Genomic DNA, 26,880 nt, shown 5'->3' on the forward strand with positions numbered 1-26,880 from the left:
GATAATTAATGGATACAATGGATAAATTAATGTTTCTTTTTAGAAGTTATATACTTTCTTTATGGTAAGGTCTTAGTATTTAAATGTGATGTTTAAGTTATTGTAAATTAAATAGTAATTAATAAGAGTCAGTGTCTAATTAAATATTAAATGTAGCATTTATTTATTTATTTTTTATTTATTTATTTATTTATTTATTTATTTATTTATTTATTTATTTTTATGAAATTTATTGACAAATTGGTTTCCATACAACACCCAGTGCTCATCCCAAAAGGTGCCCTCCTCAATACCCATCACCCACCCTCTCCTCCCTCCCACCCCCCATCAACCCTCAGTTTGTTCTCAGTTTTTAAGTCTCTTATGCTTTGGCTCTCTCCCATTCTAACCTCTTTTTTTTTTTTTTTCCTTCCCCTCCCCCATGGGTTCCTGTGAAGTTTCTCAGGATCCACATAAGAGTGAAACCATATGGTATCTGTCTTTCTCTGTATGGCTTATTTCACTTAGCATCACACTCTCCAGTTCCATCCACGTTGCTACGAAAGGCCATATTTCATTTTTTCTCATTGCCACGTAATATTCCATTGTGTATATAAACCACAATTTCTTTATCCATTCATCAGTTGATGGACATTTAGGCTCTTTCCATAATTTGGCTATTGTTGAGAGTGCTGCTATGAACATTGGGGTACAAGTGCCCCTATGCATCAGTGCTCCTGTATCCCTTGGATAAATTCCTAGCAGTGCTATTGCTGGGTCATAGGGTAGGTCTATTTTTAATTTTCTGAGGAACCTCCACACTGCTTTCCAGAGCGGCTGCACCAATTTGCATTCCCACCAACAGTGCAAGAGGGTTCCCGTTTCTCCACATCCTCTCCAGCATCTATAGTCTCCTGATTTGCTCATTTTGGCCACTCTGACTGGCGTGAGGTGATACCTGAGTGTGGTTTTGATTTGTATTTCCCTGATAAGGAGCGACGCTGAACATCTTTTCATGTGTCTGTTGGCCATCCGGATGTCTTCTTTAGAGAAGTGTCTATTCATGTTTTCTGCCCATTTCTTCACTGGGTTATTTGTTTTTCGGGTGTGGAGTTTGGTGAGCTCTTTATAGATTTTGGATACTAGCCCTTTGTCCGATATGTCATTTGCGAATATCTTTTCCCATTCCGTTGGTTGCCTTTTAGTTTTGTTGGTTGTTTCCTTGGCTGTGCAGAAGCTTTTTATCTTCATAAGGTCCCAGTAATTCACTTTTGCTTTTAATTCCCTTGCCTTTGGGGATGTGTCCAGTAAGAAATTGCTACGGCTGAGGTCAGAGAGGTCTTTTCCTGCTTTCTCCTCTAAGGTTTTGATGGTTTCCTGTCTCACATTTAGGTCCTTTATCCATTTTGAGTTTATTTTTGTGAATGGTGTGAGAAAGTGGTCTAGTTTCAACCTTCTGCATGTTGCTGTCCAGTTCTCCCAGCACCATTTGTTAAAGAGGCTGTCTTTTTTCCATTGGATGTTCTTTCCTGCTTTGTCAAAGATGAGTTGGCCATACGTTTGTGGGTCTAGTTCTGGGGTTTCTATTCTATTCCATTGGTCTATGTGTCTGTTTTGGTGCCAATACCATGCTGTCTTGATGATGACAGCTTTGTAGTAGAGGCTAAAGTCTGGGATTGTGATGCCTCCTGCTTTGGTCTTCTTCTTCAAAATTCCTTTGGCTATTCGGGGCCTTTTGTGGTTCCATATGAATTTTAGGATTGCTTGTTCTAGTTTTGAGAAGAATGCTGGTGCAATTTTGATTGGGATTGCATTGAATGTGTAGATAGCTTTGGGTAGTATTGACATTTTGACAATATTTATTTTTCCAATCCATGAGCAGGGAATGTCTTTCCATTTCTTTAAATCTTCTTCAATTTCCTTCATAAGCTTTCTATAATTTTCAGCATACAGATCCTTTACATCTTTGGTTAGATTTATTCCTAGGTATTTTATGCTTCTTGGTGCAATTGTGAATGGGATCAGTTTCTTTATTTGTCTTTCTGTTGCTTCATTGTTAGTGTATAAGAATGCAACTGATTTCTGTACATTGATTTTGTATCCTGCAACTTTGCTGAATTCCTGTATCAGTTCTAGCAGACTTTTGGTGGAGTCTATCGGATTTTCCATGTATAATATCATGTCATCTGCAAAAAGCGAAAGCTTGACTTCATCTTTGCCAATTTTGATGCCTTTGATTTCCTTTTGTTGTCTGATTGCTGATGCTAGAACTTCCAGCACTATGTTAAACAGCAGCGGTGAGAGTGGGCATCCTTGTCGTGTTCCTGATCTCAGGGAAAAAGCTCTCAGTTTTTCCCCGTTGAGGATGATGTTAGCTGTGGGCTTTTCATAAATGGCTTTTATGATCTTTAAGTATGTTCCTTCTATCCCGACTTTCTCAAGGGTTTTTATTAAGAAAGGGTGCTGGATTTTGTCGAAGGCCTTTTCTGCATCGATTGACAGGATCATATGGTTCTTCTCTTTTTTTTTGTTAATGTGATGTATCACGTTGATTGATTTGCGAATGTTGAACCAGCCCTGCATCCCAGGAATGAATCCCACTTGATCATGGTGAATAATTCTTTTTATATGCTGTTGAATTCGATTTGCTAGTACCTTATTGAGAATTTTTGCATCCATATTCATCAGGGATATTGGCCTGTAGTTCTCTTTTTTTACTGGGTCTCTGTCTGGTTTAGGAATCAAAGTAATACTGGCTTCATAGAATGAGTCTGGAAGTTTTCCTTCCCTTTCTATTTCTTGGAATAGCTTGAGAAGGATAGGTATTATCTCTGCTTTAAACGTCTGGTAGAACTCCCCTGGGAAGCCATCTGGTCCTGGACTCTTATTTGTTGGGAGATTTTTGATAACCGATTCAATTTCTTCGCTGGTTATGGGTCTGTTCAAGCTTTCTATTTCCTCCTGATTGAGTTTTGGAAGAGTGTGGTTGTTCAGGAATTTGTCCATTTCTTCCAGGTTGTCCAGTTTGTTGGCATATAATTTTTCATAGTATTCCCTGATAATTGTTTGTATCTCTGAGGGATTGGTTGTAATAATTCCATTTTCATTCATGATTTTATCTATTTGGGTCATCTCCCTTTTCTTTTTGAGAAGCCTGGCTAGAGGTTTGTCAATTTTGTTTATTTTTTCAAAAAACCAACTCTTGGTTTCGTTGATCTGCTCTACAGTTTTTTTAGTTTCTATATTGTTTATTTCTGCCCTGATCTTTATTATTTCTCTTCTTCTGCTGGGCTTAGGCTGCCTTTGCTGTTCTGCTTCTAGTTCCTTTAGGTGTGCTGTTAGATTTTGTATTTGGGATTTTTCTTGTTTCTTGAGATAGGCCTGGATTGCAATGTATTTTCCTCTCAGGACTGCCTTTGCTGCGTCCCAAAGCGTTTGGATTGTTGTATTTTCATTTTCGTTTGTTTCCATATATTTTTTAATTTCTTCTCTAATTGCCTGGTTGACCCACTCATTCGTTAGTAGGGTGTTCTTTAACCTCCATGCTTTTGGAGGTTTTCCAGACTTTTTTCTGTGGTTGATTTCAAGCTTCATAGCATTGTGGTCTGAGAGTAAGCATGGTATAATTTCAATTCTTGTAAACTTATGAAGGGCTGTTTTGTGACCCAGTATATGATCTATCTTGGAGAATGTTCCATGTGCACTCGAGAAGAAAGTATATTCTGTTGCTTTGGGATGCAGAGTTCTAAATATATCTGTCAAGTCCATCTGATCCAATGTCTCATTCAGGGCCCTTGTTTCTTTATTGACCGTGTGTCTAGATGATCTATCCATTTCTGTAAGTGGTGTATTAAAGTCCCCTGCAATGACCACATTCTTATCAATAAGGTTGCTTATGTTTATGAGTAATTGTTTTATATATTTGGGGGCTCCGGTATTCGGTGCATAGACATTTATAATTGTTAGCTCTTCCTGATGGATAGACCCTGTAACTATTATATAATGTCCTTCTTCATCTCTTGTTACAGCCTTTAATTTAAAGTCTAGTTTGTCTGATATAAGTATGGCTACTCCAGCTTTCTTTTGGCTTCCAGTCGCATGATAAATAGTTCTCCATCCCCTCACTCTCAATCTAAAGGTGTCCTCAGGTCTAAAATGAGTCTCTTGTAGACAGCAAATAGATGGGTCTTGTTTTTTTATCCATTCTGATACCCTATGTCTTTTGGTTGGCGCATTTAATCCATTTACATTCAGTGTTATTATAGAAAGATACGGGTTTAGAGTCATTGTGATGTCTGTATGTTTTATGCTTATAGTGATGTCTCTGGGACTTTGTCTCACAGGGTCCCCTTAGGATCTCTTGTAGGGCTGGTTTAGTGGTGACAAATTCCTTCAGTTTTTGTTTGTTTGGGAAGACCTTTATCTCTCCTTCTATTCTAAATGACAGACTTGCTGGATAAAGGATTCTCGGCTGCATATTTTTTCTTTCTAGCACCCTGAAAATCTCGTGCCAATTCTTTCTGGCCTGCCAAGTTTCAAAAGAGAGATCAGTCACGAGTCTTATAGGTCTCCCTTTATATGTGAGGGCACGTTTACCCCTTGCTGCTTTCAGAATTTTCTCTTTATCCTTGTATTTTGCCAGTTTCACTATGATATGTCGTGCAGAAGATCGATTCAAGTTACGTCTGAAGGGAGTTCTCTGTGCCTCTTGGATTTCAATGCCTTTTTCCTTCCCCAGTTCAGGGAAGTTCTCAGCTATTATTTCTTCAAGTACCCCTTCAGCACCTTTCCCTCTCTCTTCCTCCTCTGGGATACCAATTATGCGTATATTATTTCTTTTTAGTGTATCACTTAATTCTCTAATTTTCCCCTCATACTCCTGGATTTTTTTATCTCTCTTTTTCTCAGCTTCCTCTTTTTCCATAACTTTATCTTCTAGTTCACCTATTCTCTCCTCTGCCTCTTCAAGCCGAGCTGTGGTGGTTTCCATTTTGTTATGCATTTCATTTAAAGCGTTTTTCAGCTCCTCGTGACTGTTCCTTAGTCCCTTGATCTCTGTAGCAAGAGATTCTCTGCTGTCCTGTATACTGTTTTCAAGCCCAGCGATTAATTTTATGACTATTATTCTAAATTCACTTTCTGTTATGTTATTTAAGTCCTTTTTGATCAGCTCATTAGCTGTTGTTATTTCCTGGAGATTCTTCTGAGGGGAATTCTTCCGCTTGGTCATTTTGGATAGTCCCTGGCGTGGTGAGGACCTGCAGGGCACTTCCCCTGTGCTGTGGTGTATAACTGGACTTGGTGGGCGGGGCCGCAGTCAGACCTGATGTCTGCCCCCAGCCCACCGCTGGGGCCACAGTCAGACTGGTGTGTGCCTTCTCTTCCCCTCTCCTAGGGGCGGGATTCACTGTGGGGTGGTGTGGCTCGTCTGGGCTACTTGCACCGTGCCAGGCTTGTGATGCTGGGGATCTGGCGTATTAGCTGGGGTGGGTAGGCAAGGTGCACGGGGGCAGGAGGGGCAGGCTTAGATCGCTTCTCCTTAGGTGATCCACTTCAGGAGGGGTCCTGTGGCAGCGGGAGGGAGTCAGATCCGCTGCCGGAGGTTTGGCTCCGCAGAAGCGCAGAGTTGGGTGTTTGCGCGGAGCGAGCAAGTTCCCTGGCAGGAACCAGTTCCCTTTGGGATTTCAGCTGGGGGATGGGCGGGGGAGATGGCGCTGGCGAGCGCCTTTGTTCCCCACCAAACTGAGCTCTGTTGTCAGGGGGCTCAGCAGCTCTCCCTCCCTTTGTCCTCCAGCCTTCCCGCTTTCCGAGCAGAGCTGTTAACTTATGACCTCCCAGAGGCTAAGTCGCGCTTGTTGTGGGAACACAGTCCGTCAGGCCCCTCCGCTTTTGCAAGCCAGATTCGGTGGCTGTGCTTGGCCGGCGAGCCGCCCCTCCGCCCCGGCTCCCTCCCGCCAGTCCGTGGAGCGCGCACCGCCTCGCCGCCCTTCCTACCCTCTTCCGTGGGCCTCTCGTCTGCGTTTGGCTCCGGCGACTCCGTTCTGCTAATCCTCTGGCGGTTTTCTGGGTTATTTAGGCAGATGTAGATGGAATCTCAGTGATCAGCAGGACGTGCGGTGAGCCCAGCGTCCTCCTAAGCCGCCATCTTGCCGCCGACCTCACCCTAAATGTAGCATTTAAATGTAGTTAATTTAAAAGTTAAATTTAAATTTTCCCAAAATAAAAACTTTGGCACAAGAGATAACCATGCCCCAATGATCTTTTTTTTTCTTCCTCTTTTGCTCTTTCTTCTTATTTTCTTTCTTTATTTAAAAATTTTTTCTCACTTCATTCTGTGGATTTTTGGTCATGTATTTATGCATAATCCATGCTTATTTTTTACCTGCTGAGTGATTATCCCACCTTCCATCCCCCTCCTCTGAAAAAAAAACAAGGATACATGGGGGAAAGCTACCCTGTATTAATTCCTCACCGGTGCTCCCTTCTGCTCTGTAATATTGCCGCATGACCAGATGGCAGTCCTGAGTTTGTCTCAGATATTCCAGGATGAATCCGGGCTGAGAAAGGACTATCTATACCATACCGTCACATTCCTGGGGTCTGCAGGGAGGAGCAGAACGGCTGCCCGTTGGGGCCTTGCCTAGAGCTTTCCTAAGGCTTTATGAATAATCTGCTCTGAGAATCAGAATTTCCAGTGATTGTAGCAGATGATTACCATGTGTGCTTTGGAGGCAAGGTGATACATATCGGATTGACTTTCAAATTTGATCCCTTTATTTTTTCAGAAATGGCTGTTGTTTGATTTTTAAATATTTTATATCTTTTAGTCTTGAGTCTTTAGGGGCCTCAAGCTTTCTTCTAAAAAGTTAACCATTTCTTGCCATCCCTGTATATTTGAATGTTGTTGTGTCTACCGCTTTGAAAATGGGTTATGTTAATTTTTTAATCTTTTGTCTCCACTTACTTTTATGGAGGGCAGTCAGGGGAGTTGAAGTATAAAGTGTATGAACTGTCTTGATAAGGAGGATGTCAGCCAAAACAGAGATCTGCTTCAGCCACATTTCAGCATATCCCCTGCGGGGGCTACTTTTCCCCTGTGGTACTATTTCACTAGTTGCCATATGCTCCCAGAGAAGTTTTTCAAACTGTAAACCACTCCAAAGGCCAAGGTTGCTCTGACTGTCAGGATTACAGTGACCGGGCAAGGCTTCCTAAACACAGCCTGTGTGTACCCTGTTGGCTGTCCTTGGGCATTCGCTCTGTTTATGCTGCTGAGATGTTATAAGACAGGCCTTATCAGTGCATGTCTCTCTTGCTAGTCAAGTATCTATCTGGTCATTGATGCAACAAAGAAAGTTCTTATACTTTTTTAGTGTCAGGCAGGATTTCTTCCTGCTGCTATATAATTTCAAATGATCAATTAGTATGAATAATATTTTTCTCCCTGTTTTTCACTTTATAAAGCAAGCTGGGAATTTAGATCACGGAACTTGAAATTATAATATCCCTTTATTAAGTAGCGTAATTATATGATTTTAAAATTTCTTTGTTACCACTCAGCGTGTAGAGGAAACAGGATGCCATTATGTTGCTCTAATAATTCTTAAGAACAGCCCTGCTACTTGTTTTTACCTAATCACAAAAGTTTTTAACTTAGTTTTAATCCATACTAGTCATGTAGGTTTTCAGATGATTTGACTTTTTTCCTTACATAGGACAGTTTTGTGTAGTAATACTTTTGGCAAGAGGCATATTCAACTCTAGTAGAGAGTTAAGGCTTATTAGATTAGCATTTCCTTTTTCGTATATTTTAAGGAGAAATAAATACTCATAAAGTGAGACTTTTAACCAAGACACCCCTTTGTGGTATAAAGAATTTTTCACAATTATTGAGTAGATTTGAGAGATGACAGGAATTTATTCCTGTGGAATATCAATTAAAATATAATTTTATCATTCTTAGGTAAATGTGTACTTTGGATAAATGTCAATTAAATAAGAGTTAAAAAATACAAATTTAAAATGGAAGTCGAACAAAAGTACCAAGCTTTTTTTCCAGTGGGTGTTATTTATTTTAAAATGAGTACATGCACCTATTCTAAAAATTTGAGTTGGCCTAGCCCTTCTAAATTTATGTGTCTTGATTCTTGGCAACCTGTTTCTTTCAAATTTACAGTAATATAGTCTGAAGAAAATAATGGCATTTCCTAATTGGTTAGATGCCTTTTCCTTTGCCTCTTGTTCAGTTCTTGCCCACTACTTGAATTTGGCTTAGGCTTCAGAATGTCTCCAGTTTTTTTTTTTTTAAATTTATTTCCTTTAATATAAAAATATAGTAGATAAGAAAAAATAGATCATGAAAAGTAAGAGGCATACTTCTGTTAGCCCAGGTGATGGGAGTTTTCTGTAAGAAAACATGGGTAGTCGGGAAGCCTTCCCAGCGACCTCCATGTCATTCCCATTTGCCCCCCATCTCCTGACGTGAGATTTGCCAGCTGGCCTCTGAGGGAACTGAGACAGTGGCTCATCATCGTGGCACATGAAGGAGCAGTCACAGGGTTGGATCCTCTTTTCCTCTCAAGGGTGGGCGTCTTTGTCAGGAGCATGCAGCAGGGCCTGACCCAGTCAGCGTCAGCCAGAGCACGTGGAGGTGCAGTGGACAGCATCCCTTCGAATCCCACCGGTTGTCTGTCACAGATACAGGTCCTCAGGACACGCCCTTAAGAACACTAGCCTCCCTGCTTGCAGTCAGGGGAAACACGGAGATTACAGGCAGATCTTGGGATCTTTGTGAACCACATGTGTTAACCAGAAAGCGAGTGAATTGATGTGAAAGGTCAAACAGTTGCATCTGATCTTGGTGATGTATTTTCACGACCTTTCTCATATGACCTTATGTAGCAACCTCAATGACTGCGAAATTCAGAACTGCCCACAAACAGCGATATTGAGTCAATTTTTACCTAGGACTATTTGTAAGAAAACATGTATATCTGTGGATCATTGAGAAGAATTTGAATTTACTGAGCATTACGATTTAATAATCATACACTTTGTGACAAAATATTTTTAAATTAAAGTTTATAAATAGGTATTGAGTACTTACTATGTCAAAACGGTTTGGCTCTTCAGGGGTACAAAGTTCATTTGTTCCGAAGATCTTTATTAAGCCATACATACGCTGCCTTGGGCCAGGTACCTGAAATATGATGTCAAATGGTAAATAAACAGAGATTTTCCTTGAAGAAATTTATTAGTACAATTGAGGAGAAGGGCCTGCAAATAGAAAATTATAAAATAAGAGTATGTAAAAAAGTAATATAAATTACAAAGGCTTGGGCAGTCAGGGAAGACGTTCTGGAGGAAGTGCCATGGAAACTGGGGCCAAACAGTAAGTAGGAATTTGCCAAATAAGGTACGTTGTTGGTGGTTGGAGTGTTGATCCCAGTTAGAGGGTACCTCACATGCAACTAAAAAAGAACAGCTTACAAGTACCTGACCTATTTGGCTAGGATCGTAGAATGACCTGTAATATAGGCTGGTTTCCTGGAGAATGTACATGTTGTGTGCATCCTAGAGTTTGGGCTTTATAACATGTGTTCCCACTTTCCTGGGTCCCTTTCTACCTCATGTTATCTTTCAGACTTTCTTGCCTCTAAGTCACCATTAGTATTGGTACTTCTCAGGGTTCAGTCCTAGATTCTCTTTTTCTTTTGTTTTTCCTTTTCTCCCTTGCCAGGCGTATCCGTGTCCATGGGTTTGTTTATGACTTAAAAGCTCGATGGTTCTTAAGTCAATTCTGAACTTAGGACGATACATCCCTATTACCACCATCCTGCCCATCACCTCAGTTTCCTTCCTCTTTGCTGCTCCTGCCATCCCTGACTCCTCTCAGTCTTTAGAACTTGCCAAATTCCTTCTTACCCAAGGGACTTCTGTTCCCTTAGCTGAAATGCTCTCACCTTCTCTTGGCCTGGCTCTAGCCCACTCTTCAAGTCTTGGCTTACATTATCACTTTTTCACAGATACCTTCCAGGTCTCTCACCCTAACCTAAGCCCCATTTTATGATTAGTAATATGCCATACTTTTATGCTCTCGTTGGTAATTAGTATTTTTTAAATACTGCTTTTCCTACTAGACTTTAAGCTCTCTGAAATGAACAACAGTCTCTGTCTGTGACAGACAGCCTTATATTAAAACACTTAGCAAAGGATGTGCACCTTATAAGGGGTCTTAGTAAATATGATGAGCTGCTTGAGTTGGGACAACAAGGAGCCACTGAAGAATCTTAGTAGCAGAATGACCTGATTGGATTGGCAATAAGCAAGTTTCTTCTGCCAGCAGTATAGAGATTGACCTGGAGGGGGTCCATGGCTAGAGCAAGGGAGAAAAGTAGGTAGGTGTTACCAGTAGACACGGCACATATAAAAACACAAAGAAATCAAACTCACTTGTTCCAGGGGCTCTGAGATATTCTCAAGATTATTTTCATCTCTTAGCGTGGCTTACTCCACGTGGGCCTCATTTTCCCACACTCTTTCTCTTTGTGAACAATAACAGCTTCATCCTATGTCTGCCCAATAGAAAAGAGGGTCCACTCTACGGTTATGTGAACAGACATCCAGATTGGCTCTGACTGGCTCTGATGAGGTCATACGCCCTTCTCTGAAGTAATAACTGTTACCAGAGGGATTCTGGGTGCTGGTGGATCAGTCTGGATACTATCTATCCGGATCTGAGGCAGTGGTATGAACCAGTATGGTAAGACATGTTTTTGTATACATGCTCCTACCATGGCTGATTTCAAGCTGGATGCCTGACTTGCAGCTCCTGAGTGTTTAACAGCCGGCTCTGGTAAGCCTGTCCCTGCAGCTCTAGGTCTCCATGGCTGAGCTGGAGGGAGAGCTGCAGGGGTCACAAGGACCGATGGTGAGGGAGGGAGTGTGCTCTAAAAGGCAACCAGAATATTGTTAGAGAAGACAGGTAGGTACCTGGTAGCCAGTCTACCAAGGAAATTTGCACTGTACTATGCATAAAGTATACTTCGGTGTCATGATTTTCGTTTACCTAAGAATTTTTTAAAGTTCCTATATCATTTCCTTGAATAACATGCTGAGACATTATATAATATTCCATTCTATGAAAGTACTGCCATTTACCATTCTTTTATAGTTGAATATTTAGATTAATAGAATTATATGTAACGCTTTGCTGGGTATGTCTATGCTTAAAGCCATTTTCCACATTTAGGACAGATTTACTGAGATGGTTTACATAAGGGAAATTACTGAGTCAACGGAATGGACCTTTTAATGCTTTTGAATACTTTCCAATAGGTGTACAAAATAGTTTTACCAATTATATCACTCCTATCACTGTAAGAGAGCAAGTATTTCATCACACTGTAATTAAGTATAATTTAAAAAAAAAAAAGGTAGGACAAGGGCACCTGAGTGGCTCAGTCGGTTATGCATGAAACTCTTGATTTTGGCTCAGGTCATAATCTCACAGTTCGTGAGACCAAACCCTGCATCGGGCTCTGCGTTGACAGGGCAGATCCTGCTTGGGATTCTCTCTTTTCTCTCTCTGCCCCTCCCCTGCTTGTGCGCATGTGCTCTCTCTCAAAATAAATAAATAAACATTAAAAAAAATTGGTAGGACGAAATTGATAAATCATTTTTATTTGCATTTGTTTGAATTACTAAAAATGTTGAAATGTCTATTTTTGTAACAAGCGTATTTCTTACAGTGAATTTTCATACCATTTCCCACTTGTGTGTGTAAATGTTGATCTCACTATACTATTATCATAGGTGTTTATCTTCTTATAATTAATTTAATTAATATACAACCATACCATAGTTAATAATGAAAATTCTAACACAGAGCACAACTTGGCAAATGTTAAGGGGAGTGTTGTATATGAAATTCTCTCTAATTCTGTATAATTTACAGTAACATTAGCTGCTGTGATATATAAATACAAATTCACAGTAAGTGAACACAATAAAAGTTTATTTCTTGCTCATGTCAAAGTTCCATACGGGCGTTCTTAGTTGGGCACCTTTCGTGTGGTCATGGTGGGATAAAGGCTCTTTTTGTCCTATGGCTTTTCTTCCCTTTAGGTCCTTGTAGTCATTTCCATTCAGTGGGAGGGTGGCCTAACAATGGGGGACAATATGTGGGAGATTTTTATGGATGAGGCCTGAAAGTGCAACATTGAATGTGCTTACATTCCATTGACTAAAACTCAATCCCATGGATACAACTAATTGCAAGGGAGAAAAAAATGATTTGGTACACATCTAGCCAGTCTTTGCCCAAGTTTCAAGAACCTGAAAATAGAGACATCTTTCCATAAAGGCTGATTTACTTACTGCTTTTACTACCTGTATATATCTGGGAATGAATAGCCCATGTTACTTGGATTACAGGATTTAAATATGGAATGGAAAATTTTAAGTATTGTTAAGGGATATATAGACCAGAGTGGTAGAGAAATGACAGCAAATGGTCACTGAACGTCCTCTACTTTAGACACTGAAGAGAAGAGAGTAGAAGTTGTCAGACATAGTGATTTGACATGTTATGAACAAGTTTTGGATAGGCAACATTTTTTCAGTGTTTTAGAAAATTAAATGTACAAGAATCCATATAAGGACTTTGTAATTAGCTCAGCCAATAAGTTTGACGACTTATTAGAGTGATATTTTTTAATAGACTATTTTAGCTCATTTTCTTATTTCTACCTACACAGGTAATTAAAGTATACAGTGAAGATGAAACCAGCAGGGCTGTAGAGGTACCCAGTGACATAACTGCCCGAGATGTTTGCCAGCTGTTGATCCTGAAGAATCATTACATTGATGACCACAGCTGGACCCTTTTTGAGCATCTGCCTCACATAGGTCTAGGTAAGGATACAGAACCGTAGTCCATATCCTTGCTTTTCCGTTCCTTATAGCTTCAATCATATGGCAAAGAGTTTCTTCAGGTGTAGAAAAATAGAAGAGAATTATGAATAGTCTTTTTCTTTATTTTTGGTGTTGGTGGTTGGGACACAAAGAATGTAGCACAAAATGAAAGTAAGGGTAGAAATATTACACATTTAGCACACTTCTTTGTTTAAATGATGATTTAGGGAAATTTGGGAGCCAAAACACAGAGTCCAAGTTGATAGAAAGATAAATGCCATAATATTCGTTGGTAGCACAGGGAACATTTTTTGAGAAGTTAATAAAATAAGCTGTTATCTGAACTACTTTTTGAACTGGTTGTAGTGAAGACACGGGAAATTTCTACACTGGTGCTTCTCTTTATGGATGTGTAAACCCTAAATTTTTCTAGAAGAACTAAGTAACTCTTTTACATTTTAAAGTCATAAACATAAAGAGTAATCTTCAGAAATACTTTGTAAATTGGAAATGCAGCTCTGTGTTGTAAAATGTAGAGGGCTTTCTCCTCCATTTTTTAAAACAAGTTAAAAGAATTTTCATTCTTCTGTTGGAGTGAGGCAGAATTTGGCGACAATTTTATTTCACATTTTCTTATTTTTACAGGTATTAGTGTTAAAGAACATGTTCCCCTAATAAGTAGTGAAAAAGAAAAGGGTTTGTTATGTTCATGCCATCCGATTCTTTGAATTCCATATTTGTTTCCTGCGGCTGCTCTAACACATTGCTATACACTTGGTGACTTACAACAACCAAACTTTATTCTTGTGGCTCTGGAGGCCAGAAGTCTAAAATCAGTATTGTCAGATTGAACTTAAGGCATCGGCAGGGATGCACTTCTCTTGGAGGCTGTAGAAGACCAGCTGTTCCCGCACTCTTCTGGCTTCTGGTGGCGGCCGGCATTCCTCGGCTATGGCCATGTCACTTCAGTCCCTACTTTCGTGGTCACACTGGATTTTCCTCCTCTGTCTGTGTCAAATCACCCTCTGCCTCTGTCTTATAAAAATGGTACCATTTAGAGTTTACCTGGATAATCCAGGATAATCTCTTCGTTTTAAGGTCCCTTAATCACATCTGCAAAATTCTTTTTTTTTTTTTTTTTTTTTTTTGGCCATATTAGGTAAAATTCACAGAAAACCTGAATTCTGAAGGTATGCTGTATGGGCCAGGGCAACTTGCTGTCATTGCCTTCCCAGGGCAGAAAAAGTTCAACATATATTTTCTGCATTGATATTTGTGACTAATTTAACTTCTATTCATGACCATTAATCTCCTTAAAGTATGATGTTGACTCTCAATAGACATCTGCCATATTCTAAACTTACCCTGTTTATGTATGCTCTTAATTAGCATATGAAATTACAGTATTCTATACTATTAATTTTTTCTTTGGGAGCAACTTAAAAAACATTTTTTTTTTTTGGTTATAGTCACGACAGTTTATCCCTAACAAATAGCTTGAAACTCAATAATAAAAATCTACTCTGTAAATCACTGAAACCACAGCAAGTGATATTAAGGAATAAAACGCACAGGTCTTTTAATGTTGAGGCTTCAAATGGAACGCTGAGAATTAATTTGAGTTGCATACTAAGTTTAAGATTTTAGGCATCAAATAGAAATATGTTTCTCCATTACTCTATTTTCTGGAAATGCTGAAATAAAATCAAAGATGTGAGAATATTGTCTCATGGCTTTGTCAACCATGCATCAGGCCAAAGATTATGGGAAAGAAATGGGGTTCCACATCCTTCTTGTGTTCTTTTTCCTCCTTTTGGTTTTCACTCAGATTATATCTTTAAATAGTAGAAAAGCTGCAGGCATAATGCTCTCCAAATACTGATGCATATTAGATTTACCATCTTCCATATCTGTATTTATTTATTAGCTGCTTTATTTCTGTAAGGATACACTGAAACATTGATGATAGCTAACAAATATCTATTTTCTTCACTTATTTATTATTGTCTAATTTCTCTATTTTAACATAATCTGTAATTATACTGTGCATTTACTTTTGTAGACTTTTTGTGTGTGGGGGGGGTGTATGTGTGTGTGCGCTTAAAAATACCTCTTATTTTTCTTTTTCTTTTTTTTTCATTTCACTTTACAGATTCCACAAAAACTAGGAACTCTCCCTGCCTTTTCCTGTTGACTTCCTCAAACAATTTAGCAGATATTTATTGACTATTTTATACCCAGCTTTAGATCGTGGGGGTACAGTATGAACATGATAGACAAAAAAAAAAAAACACAAAAGAACAAACAAAAGAAAAAACCCACTGCCCTTGTGAGTTGGCATTTTCGAGGGAAGAGAAAGATAAGAGGCAAATGACTAAAATTTGTAACCCCTTAAATGATGATAAGTATGGGTTTCTCCTGATATCCAAAAGCAGAGTGCTCTTACTGAAAACTTTCATAAGCTGAAACTGTATAAAGCAAAGAAGCATTTACCATTAATTTATATGGAACAATATTTGAGCATTCCCAGACCCCACAAATAATCTCTCTTAGTATTTTCTGGTGTCTCAGGGTGCATCTTGCCAACAGATGCACAGAATAAATCAAGATAAAGCCCAGATGCTCACAGACTAAGTTCAAAGCTATGGTGGCTTGACGCTGAGATGCTGAGTGCAGTCCCTGGAAAGAGCTTGGCGGGGCCATGTCGCTGCTCTCCAGGGTGCACACTGCCTCTATAAGGGCTCGCTGCAAAGCAAATGCTGATTGGTATTTTCATTTTTCACCTTTTTATGTAAAAGTGAAAATCCTCTTTGGATTTCTGCAGGTTGGCAAAAACAGGTACTAATGTAGGTCTTTTGTAAAAGCAAAGTGTTGTAATGCGAACTTTTGAAAAGCTGGAACTTTTGAAAAGCCTATACTGGGAGAAAAGGAAGGCAGGAAGAAGGAAAGAGCATGCTGGGGGTGAGTGGGTGATGCATTTTATTTCTTATTTTTATTACTTTGAAAGAGAGAAAGTGTGCAGTAGCAGGAGAGGGGCAAAAAAGAGAGGGAGACAGAGAGTCCTAAGCAGGCTCCACACTGTCAGTACAGAATCCGATGCAGGGCTCGAACCTGCAAACCGTGAGATCATGACCTGAGCTGAAATCAAGAGTCATTAACGGAATGAGGCACCCAGGTGCCCCAGGAGACGCACTTTAAAAAAAGGGATCAGGGAAGATGTCCCTGATAACATCATGTGGAGGAGAATATTTGTGGCACTGTGCTCAGGCAGCAGCCAGAGGCCAGCACTTCTGGAATAAGGTGGGGAGTGAGGGAGTGGACTTCAGTAGGGCAGCCACAGAGCCAGCACATGTAGGGTCTCTTAGGCCACGGAGGGACTTGACTTTTCCATTGAGTGACAGAAAAAGTGACTGGAGGTCTTGGAGTCAGAGAGCAAATATGATCCTGATTTAGTTTTGAAAGTACAGTTGACCCTTGAATAATGTGGATTTGAAGTCCACGGATCTACTTATATGTGGATTTTTTCTAATAAATACGGTCCAGTACTGTAAATTTATTTTCTCTTCCTTATAAATTTTCTTGATAACGTTTTTCTCTAGTTTATTGTAAGAGTACAGTATGTAATACATATAACCTCAAAGTATTCATGGACCGTTTATATTACCAATAAGTCTTCCAGTCAGCAGTAGGCTATTAGTAATTAAGTTTTGGGGTAGTCAAGTTTCATACAGATTTTTTACTACAAGGGGAGATCTGCACCCCTGTTGTCCACATGGTTCAAGGGTCAACTGTATACTGGTAAGAAGGCCAGAATTCAACCTTCTAGAGGCTAAGCCACTTTATTTTGCTTCTACATCAAATTAACTGTGGCTTTCTGGATTGATCCTGGCGCATATGTAATTTCTGCTGGTTGCTCATGCCCCACTGTACCATCTTCACGGTATTGTCTACACACGTATGAGGTGTAGTATTGGTGAGACCCTGATGCATCATGGGCAACAATGTTGTAACTTGTAGGATGGATGAGAGTTAAGGGTTTTCTGTACTTTAGTTCACGTTAATGACCAAGATAAGCTTAGGAAAGTTTCAGAGACATTTTATGTTGTTAAAATAAATGTGCTCTTGTTGTTGCTTCTGATCCAGTAAAGCACACCACAGATTACTAAAGTCAGAAGGAGGAGCACTTGATATTCAAAGTATAGTATGTATATGGAATCTAAAGTCTGTTTTCAGAGTGGCATTTTCTGTGGCAAAGGAAACGTCCATCTTATTAGTATTTTTTAATATAAATGCATGTGTGTGATAGCTGTTATTAATGTGCATCTTATATGTGCAAGGCACAGAGTGAGAGGTTTAATATTAATCTTGATAGATGTTCATATTACTTAGCCTCATGGTGACCCTGCAAGATATGTTTTTTTTTTTTAAAGCTCCATTTACATATAGGAATACAGGGGGCGCCTGGGTGGCGCAGTCGGTTAAGCATCCGACTTCAGCCAGGTCACGATCTCACGGTCCGTGAGTTCGAGCCCCGCGTCGGGCTCTGGGCTGATGGCTCAGAGCCTGGAGCCTGTTTCCAATTCTGTGTCTCCCTCTCTCTCTGCCCCTCCCCCGTTCATGCTCTGTCTCTCTCTGTCCCAAAAATGAATAAACGTTGAAAAAAAAAATTAAAAAAAAAAAAAAAAAGGAATACAAAGATTCAGTGATGAGATACCTTGCCCAGAGTCAAATGTTGCTCAAGTCTAGGTCCTCTTACGTTCTTAAAGTCTTTGCGTTTTCCATTGAAATGAGTTTGTCTCTCCTCATCCCAGTAGACAACCGGTCCAGGGATTCTGTGGTTGATTTGTCTCTGTCTCACTCTGTGTCTCTTTCATGTGTGATGTGAGTACAAGTTAAAATTTGAACCCTCAAGAACATTTTTCAGTAAATGTTTCTTTCCAAGTGGTATTGAAGTTATTGGGAGCAAACCGATCTATCCTGTTCACTTTATAGCACAGCCAGTTATTTCTTCTGGCCGAGCAAGAGGATCATGTTGGAAATTACTTCTCCTTGAATTTGTATACAGCATAAACGGTAACATGACTTTTGGAACTTTGAGTACACTATCAATAGTTCATATCCTCTGGCAATAATTATTAATGTATGTTGCTGAGAATTTTAATAGGCAGAGTAAATCATTGAAGGCAGCTAAACATCCTCATTTTGTTGTGAATCTCTGATTTTCCTGATTTTGGATCATCTTATGATGAGGTTCCAGTTGCACACAGTTTTATAGACATTGAATTTAAAACATCAGTACATCTACAAACGTTTGCCCTTCTCTCTGTGTTGACGTTTTGTAACTGGTGTGTTTTACTTCATAGCCACTGGATGTCACTGTGGTTCCCCAGATGGAGCCCTTTGCTTTTACAATCAGTGTTAAGTGGACTGAGGGGGGAGTGGGGCGGGGGCAGAAACTTCAGTTTTAAGTCCTCTGGAACTTAATGGGATCCATGTTTGTCTTGCTCCCATTTTGATTCCTAATTGAAGCCACGGTATGAAGCAGTGGCAATTAACACAATACCTCAAGCGCATACCTATGGACTCCTCGGGAAGAAGAATTAATTGTATTTTAGTGTCATTGCTGGGGACAGCTGAGAGTTCCATTGTGAATATCATTGTGGAGTGGCTTTAATAAGCAAAATGAATGACTGGAGGCTTTTAATGAAACCATTTTTATGTGTGCAGCTGTCCCCACGTGATCTCTTTAAGACAGAAACAGTGCACAACAGTGGTAAAAAGGAGCTTCGCAGCCGCCTGCTTTGAAGCTGTTCCTTTACTTTTTTTTTTTTTTTCTTTTTTACCAAAGAAGCACAAGTGTTGTTCCTGTTGTCTGGAGCTGAAACGTGGTTGTACTTTCAGCGTTGTTTGTAACCTACCGGCCATCAGAATTGTGACCACTCTTATCACCAGTGCCAATAATTGTGAAGCTTTTAGGATATGTGGCGCTAGGCTTCCTTCTCTGCTGAAACTGACCTGAGCTCTGAGGAGGCGTGGTGTCCTGGTGGCACGCCAAGACTGGAGGCAGAGAATATGAACCAGTAGGGCGCCTGAGTGGCTCAGTCAGTTGAGCATTTGACTTTGGCTCAGGTCATGATCTCGCGGTTCATGAATTTGAGCCCCGCATCCAGCTTGCTGCCAGTTCGTGAGTTCAAGCCCTGCATCCAGCTCGACGCTGTCTGCGTGGAACCTTCAGATCCTCTTTTCCCTCCCTCTCTCTGCTCCTCCCCTGTTTGTGCTCTCTCTCTCAAAAATAAACATCAAAAAAAGAAAGAAGAAAGAAAAGAAAAGGAAAGAAAAGAAAAGAAAAGAAAAGAAAAGAAAAGAAAAGAAAAAAGATGAACCAGCGAAGAGTTATAACTAAATCTGCCTCCTGGTCCAGCTGATTTTTCCTTCTCGCTGTTCTCCTAGCCTGCATTCAGGTCTTATCATCTCTCTCTTCAGGTATTATATTAGCCTTATAACAGGTCCCTTTGCCTCTGGTCATACCAAGGTTATCCTTGTGAATTCAGCCCTGATTCTTCATGCATTAGGGCCCAAGGTCCTTTGCAGGGCTTGTAACACCTATGACCTGACTACCTCTCCTGTCTCCAGCCTTGTGTCTCCCCTTCTTCTTCCTGTACGTTTATACATTAAAGAAGTTCCTGTAGTCGCCCTCATACACTACAGTTTCCACTCCTTGGTTTCCTTGCTTGTGCTGTTAGGATTCTCAGCAAGTTCTTTCTCACCCGTCTTTACCTGGCTATGCCTCTTCCAAGGCTTACTTGGAATTTTAGTTAAAAATGATAGTAAGGTATAACTGGTAGCCATTTCCTAAAAATATTATGAAAACAAAGCAAGATGGAAACCCTCAGTTGTCCAAGCTGACAGCCAGCTAACGTAGTGCCATGGTTTGAGAGAGAGAAAGAAAAGCATTAGGAGGCATCCCATGCTCAGCCTTATCAAGTAGAGTTGCCCCTTCCCTCTGAGAGCAGGTAGGGAGACAGGTCTGTCTCTTCTGTGTTCCAATTAGGATACTTACTGTTCTTGAGACAATTAAGGTACTTACTGGCACCACTGTTTCTTATACATCCTTTAGGAAATTGCAAATCCTGAAAATAACAGAGTGGTGCCAGAAACACTGGGAGTGATCGTGATGGATTGTGTCCCAGGAGGGGATGTTCCTACAAGTACATGCTGGACTGGGGTGTGGAAAACAAGCAAATTTGGCCAAGAAATAGGTATAGGGCTGTTCAAGCAGGGTTATTTACAATATCAATGAATTAGAAAAATGTTATAGCAATCAAGGGATGTAATAAAGTACATCGTAGTATGTAAGTTATGCAGCTTTTGATCATGTTTTCGGAGTCCTCCCTTTGAAAACTGATATGGGCAGATATAAAATCATAATGATGACTGACTGGATGTGTATATATATATATATATATATATATATATATATATGTACACACACACACAGTGTCTCCTAAATTTCATATACATACATTCATATGGACCCAGGGAAAAAACAAGAAGGGATTATACTGAAATGTTAAGTGCTAATTTTTGATTGGTAAGCTTAAAAATGGATTGTGATTGTCAGCTGCCCATGCTTTTCAAATTTACTATAGTGGAAATGTATTATTTTAGAATCAAAAAAAAAAAAAGGAAACACAGTTTTAAAAACTTAAGAAATTTTAAAAGATTTAAGACATCTTCCTGAAGCTCCAAGGTGAGCCAACTACCCATCTTCTGAACTGCTGTAACATTTTCTGCAACGATCTTTTTTTTTTAATTTTTAAAAATATTTATTTATTTTTGAGAGCAAGAGAGACAGAGTGTGGGTGGGAGAAGGGTAGAGAGAGAGTGAGACATGGAATCTGAAGCAGGCTCCAGGCTCTGAGCTGTCAGCATGGAGTATGACACGGGGCTTGAACCCACGGACCTCGAGATCATGACCTGAGCCAAAGTCGGACGCTTAACTGGTTGAGCCACCCAGGCGCCCCTTCTGCAAATATCTTAATAGTGGTCATATTATGAAAACTAGACAGTAGTTCCATGAGAGATGGATCTCTGAATACATCTTTGTAAGCCAGGGTTTAAGACAAATAAATGGTTTCTGAACTAAAACATACTAAACTATAAGGTACTTATATCAAGCAGTTCAAAGGATGGATTACAACGTACATAGAAGGAAAAGACTTGGAAAAGAAGCCAAAGAAATCAGATGCAGTGCTCAGATGGAAATTTATTGTAAGTCTGTAAAGGATGTATTTCGTAACTTAGAATTTATGGAAGCAGTTTCTAAACTCTTCCGTTATTTACCAGTCAGCTTGAGGTAATGTATATGCAAATGCTTTGCTGAAAAGTAAGATTTCTATGAATACAAGTTGTGATCGGTGAGTCTGAGTTAATATGAAGACTACTTCAATTTGTTGAACAATAATCTGCAGGGCCTTTATAGCCATCAAACTAAGTGTCATAATTTTCCTAATAATTGTACTTGGGGAGCTGAATATGGTGGTAGCAATTTTTCCAGGGAATCTCTCTGGTATTAAGTAGTTTTCTTAGGTTAAGGAACCTTTCAGAATCGAGCCTTATTTAATTCTTTGCTTCTCCAGTTTTTGTTTTGCTTGGTCAGAGGCTGTTCATTTTTATCTGAAAATAAGATTGACAAAATGTATGTAGTTTCTACCTAGCCCAGAGAAGTACAAGGATCATTTGTCTCCTGGAGTTTCCTGTAACAAAGGTATACAAAGAATTGTTTTCTGGGAGAATTAGAGGTAAAAGCCACTTTTGTTTCTTCTCTTATCAAGTGATGAGAAGAGTAGGGAATCAGGTTTCTATTTGAACCCTACGCTGTACTTTCAGTAGATTCAGCGAAGAAATCCAGGCAGAAGGTCACAGGTGAACACTTTCCATTCTGGGAGGATTGAGGTTTTTTTTAAAAGACTTTGAAGTGAAATCAACAGTTTCAGAAGAAACTTCTTTCCTCTCTTCTTCTTCCTTTTTGTTTTTAAAGAAAAAGTTTCTGAAATTAAATAGAAACAGAATTTTCTGTACTTATTATTTGGTAATGTTTCATTGTATTTCTGTGACACTTCACAGATCTATCAGAAACAGAAATGAAACTTAAAGTGATATGAAGCTTTTGTTTTAGTTTCAAGAAAGCTTTTCTTTAGTGTTTGGAGACTTTTCCCCCTTTTTTCTCTTTTTTGGATGCTGTTTTGAAGCTATTTAAGAGGGCTTCTCTTCTATTTTTCTACCTACACAGAAATGGTATGTAGTCCCTGTCATTCACTTTCCAGTGACTGAAAAATACTTTTAAAAGTTTTCTAAGCAGACTTGTATCCATAAAGATTTAATAGTATATTTTAATATGGTATTTTAGCTGAATTTATGAAGTTTGTATTTTAGGTGAATTTATGAAGTTTTAAAAATAAGGTCTTTAAAAGAGTCATGATGAATTTATGAGAATGTTACCTGGGTCATTTATCACAAGACAACCCAAAAAGTCTCTGGATTCATTCTGGGTGACAGTTCTTAATATAATTGTTCTCAAGTATTGCAGCAAAGAGCTTCTAGTTGCAGAATTAATTTGTTTCTTTTTGATATTTAAGACGTGCATTGTCAGTTATTCAGTGGGATCATTCCTCTGGTTAAAATCCACTTGGTTTTAGAATGGTGCGAAAGAGGAAGCGTCAATGGAAAGTTAGTTAGAAGCCCTCTGGACCAGTACTTGTTTTGTTTTCTCTGTTCTCAGGTCTTGGTAATGATGTCCCAGGCCTAACCTAAGCAAAGCAAAGCCAGTCTTCCGCAACTTTTCACCCCCCCTTATGAGCTTTTTTGTTTTCCTCTCAAAGTTATCCATCTAGGCATCTTGTATCTTCATGTTGAGCTCCTCCCTGTTAAGATTTGTATTTAGTTAGGTGTCTGCCTTGAAAAAAAGAAACCATGAATTTTGTGCAAGATGTGATTAACTGATAATTATGCCTTTTAGGGTTATTTGGATTATTGTAACATTAATCCTTTAACGTAATGAGGTTTGGTTGTAGGATGGTATATGACAGCGCATCCAAATTTGGATACAAATATATAAATTGAAGATGCTTATTAATATAATACGATTTTGAAAAGCCAGGTTGTGTACTAGGCAAGTTTTATCTCCATTACCAGGGCAGTGTGTGAGGTGAGAACCTATAGCTGCATCTGATCCTCTGGGCTTTGTCTGCTTTCTTATGTGTTTTCTGAATTTTCAGTAGAGTACCCAGAAATCCTCTTTGAAGGAATGCAAAGTATGTCTTGCCCTATCTCACATACTCTAGTTAGTCTAGCTTTATTTGAAGAAATTTTTCTTCTTAAGATTACCAGAATATTTTCCTGATGCTAGTAATGCATTACTTACGTGTTTGGTATTATGGTTCCATGAAATTTTCTGCAAATACTGTATTCTATTGTTCCTTTCTACATTGTTACTCTGGGCTTTGTTTACATGTAGACTACTGCTTGGTTGGTGGTCACAAATAGTACTTGATAGTGCTTTTCGTTACATACTTGTCATAGCTGTTCACATACAGCTTGGCTTTTCTGCCTTTTTTGTTTTATTTCTTCTTTTGGGGCAGTCCAAATTCAAGTGATTTATGTTACTTTCATGTGAGGTTAAGATTGATGTGATTTGAAATATTGCCCGTTATTTTCCTTCTCCTTACACTCAAAATGCAGTTTTTTATTGACTTAATTAGCAAATATTTATTGAACACATTTCAAAATAAAAGAATTTGAGGCAGCTGAAACATGAGAGGTGCAGGAACATGAGAGAGGATATTAGTTGATATGGAAAGAATGAACAGGATATAAATAGGCCCAGCAGAGGCTGCAGGGGGTGCCCCTCAAGTGGGAGCTGTAGTGAAGGCAGAGGCAATACTTGCAGAGGAGAAGCATTGACTTGGGATCAGACACCTGGCTGCTCTTCAAATCCTGAGATGTTCACTGTTCTGAAAAATGGAAATATAACTCTCATGAAGCTGTGATATTACTTTACCACAGACCTGGTGGCTTCAAACAACAGAAATGTAATCTGTAACAGTTCTGGAGGTGAGAAGTCCAAAATTGATGTCACTGGGCTGAAATCAAGATGATGGCAGGGCCAGGCTCTTTCTGGGGCTTTAGAGGGAATCCGTTCCTTGCTTCGTCCATCTTCTGGTGGTTGCCATCGTTCTTGGCTTGTGGCTGTGTCACTTGAGTCTGCCCCTGTGGTCACATTGCCCTTTCCTCTTCTGTTTGGGTCACATCTCTTTCTGTCGCTGTCTCATAAAGATCCTTGTGACTGGATTTAGAGCCTACCTCAATAATTCAGGATAATCTCTTCCTCTCAGTCTCTTTAAGTTAATGACATCTGCAAAGACTTTGCCATATAAGGCAACATTTATAGGTTCCAGATGTCTTTGGAGCCATTGTTCAGCGTACTGAACTGAAAATATTAAAAGAATTAAATATGGCAAGGAGAAAGGTCTCAGATGGAGACTTACAAAAATGTAACTTCCTTTATTTCAATAATTTGAATAGTTTTTTTACTTTCAGCCTCCTGCCTTCTTCACAGCAGACAGTTTAATCTTCTGTGTATTTATTTTTTTGTGTGGATTGTTCTCAGTCTTGTTGGGGTTAATAATAAATTCAGGTTCTGTAAATGAGTTACATACGGGATTAAAATATTCTCAGTTGAAAATTCAGACCTGCTTTCACTTCTGCAACCTTCTGCTGAGGCATTAAGTCCCAGGACAGGTGTTTGCCTAACTCTTGTCCAGCTGTTCATGTTCTGTTCCTGTCAAGCTTATTGACTGAACCATACAGCCCCCTAAGTCTGAACTCTTGTCTTAGCTCTTCCCTGTACCTGCTGGAGATGTGGTGCTACTGCCATGCTCTTTCTTCAGAGTGGAATGCCATGGACTCATCTGCCCTGATGTTGCCCTCAGTTATGGCTTCTCCACCATGCTGGACGTAGGGCTTCTATTGGAAACGAGATGTCTCCTAAGGCTACCCTCTGGTTTGAGCCACATACCACCGTTAAACTTATCTGGTGTTTTATCACCATCGACTCATCACCCTGAAAGCATTCTCATTCTGGAAGGGGACAGGATACAGGGTCACTTGGGACCTATACCATCCACTTATTATTATCTAGCACAGTCTCTACTCCGTCCTTTTCTTCACTAACATGTTAACCACAGCTCCTTTCCCAGAAGATAGAAAGTGGATCCTTGTATGAGGCAATCAAGGATTGGCTAGACATGATTCTCCCCAAGCACTTATATTTGTCAAAGATTGGTGAGGTCTGTTGTGAAGTTCAAAAGTAGAGGAAATGCGTTTCTTTATTTTTTTTCCTCTCTGTATAGTGTAGCTTGAGGTCAGAACATACGATGTTTCTTCAGTGGTAGAGAGAGGCAATGGGTACAAAGAAACACAGGTTGGTAAAACAAACAAGCAAACATTTTGCCGACTACATTGAAATTTTCTTCCTGTGCAGTTGCAAAAAATACGGATATCATGCCTAGCAAATAGTATTTTTAATGTGAACCTGGGTTTCATAAGCTTGAAAATATCAGCTGGTTTGTGTGAGGAGACCAAATTAAGGTTAGAGAGATTGTTAGGGATGTGACTTCCCATGGGATATCTCAGTGACTGCTGACTCTCCCAACCCACTTAATAGTTTTTCAGACTCATTGATAGCAACACAATCCTTCCAAGAGCTTGAGTGGAGGACCTTGGTGTCTCCCCTAACTACCCTCTCTTTTCCATTTCCTATCCGATTTGTCAGCCAATCCTGTTGGCTCTATCTTCAGAATATGTCCAGATTCTGCCTGCTTTGTACGTCTCCACCGCTGCCACTCTAATCCAAGCCGTATCATCTCTCCCCTCATTAATTGTAATATTCTACTAAATGTGCTTCCTGCTTCCACCCTTAAGTCTTTTTTTTTAAGTTTTTTATTTATTTTGAAAGATAGAGTGAGAGAGAGCACACATGTGAGTGGGGGAAGGGCAGAGAGATAGATAGAGAGAGAGAGAGAGAGAGAGAGAGAGAGAGAGAATCCTAAGCAGGATCCATACACTGTGCTGTCAGCACAGAGCCCTATGTGGGGCTCAGTCTCACAACTGTGAGACATGACCTGAGCCAAAATCAAGAGTCAGGCGGCTCAACTGACTAAGCCACCTAGATGTTCCCACCTTGAAGCTTTTAAAATCAGCTCTCCTCCGCAGCCGATGCAATCCAATGAAAATATAAGTCAGTTCGTGTTATTTCTCTATTCAAAGTGACTTCTCCTCAAACTCCAAGGAAAGGCCAGAGCTTCACTATGAACTGCAGGGTCTTTCCTAGGCCTCCTTCTAGCTCATCACCATTGCTTCTCTAACCTCTTCTCCTAGTACTTGCCCCTTTGCTCACTCAGCTTCAGCCGCATTAACCTCCTTGCTGTACTTCAAACACGGAACGTTGCTCTTGCCTCAAAGGCTTTGTTCTTGTTCTTCCTGTAGGTGTCTGCTTGGCTCATGCCCCCTGCTCCTTTGGGTCTTTGTTCAAATATTACCTTCTCAGCGAGATCTATCCGGCAAGCTCTTGAAATGAATTCCTTTCCCCTATGACCTCCTCTTTTCCTATGCCCTGCTCTATTTTTCTTTGTAGTATTTATTCCTGCCTTTTAAGAGTTGCATTTTATTTATAGTCTGTATCTTCTCATTAGAATGAAAACTCCATGAGGCAGGGATTTTTGACTGTTTTATTCACTACAAAATTCCAAGCCCCAGGATGAATGTCTGACACGTGGTAGGCCTTCAAGAAATATTTGCCAAGTGGATGGATGAATGAATGGTATAACTGCTAAACTCCATGGGTTTATCCCATAGAAAGTAGGAAGTAGATAAGCTTTTTGAGCAAGGGTCACGTTGACACATATGTTTTATGAAGCTTGTTATAGT

At 39.7% G+C, this 26,880-nt stretch overlaps 1 protein-coding gene across 5 annotated transcripts in view; it reads left to right on the plus strand.

Moving 5' to 3' along the window:
- The window catches only part of GRB14 (growth factor receptor bound protein 14), a 122,997-nt gene that overhangs the window by 66,987 nt on the left and 29,130 nt on the right, over positions 1-26,880 (plus strand). For all 5 annotated transcript variants that reach the window (XM_047869138.1, XM_047869139.1, XM_047869140.1 and 2 more), the window contains one exon: positions 12,738-12,894. In XM_047869138.1, coding sequence (XP_047725094.1) covers positions 12,738-12,894 — 157 coding nt within the window. The remainder of the gene's footprint in view (positions 1-12,737; positions 12,895-26,880) is intronic.

The sequence above is a fragment of the Prionailurus viverrinus genome, chromosome C1 (assembly GCF_022837055.1).
Source record: "Prionailurus viverrinus isolate Anna chromosome C1, UM_Priviv_1.0, whole genome shotgun sequence".
NCBI lineage: Eukaryota > Metazoa > Chordata > Mammalia > Carnivora > Felidae > Prionailurus > Prionailurus viverrinus.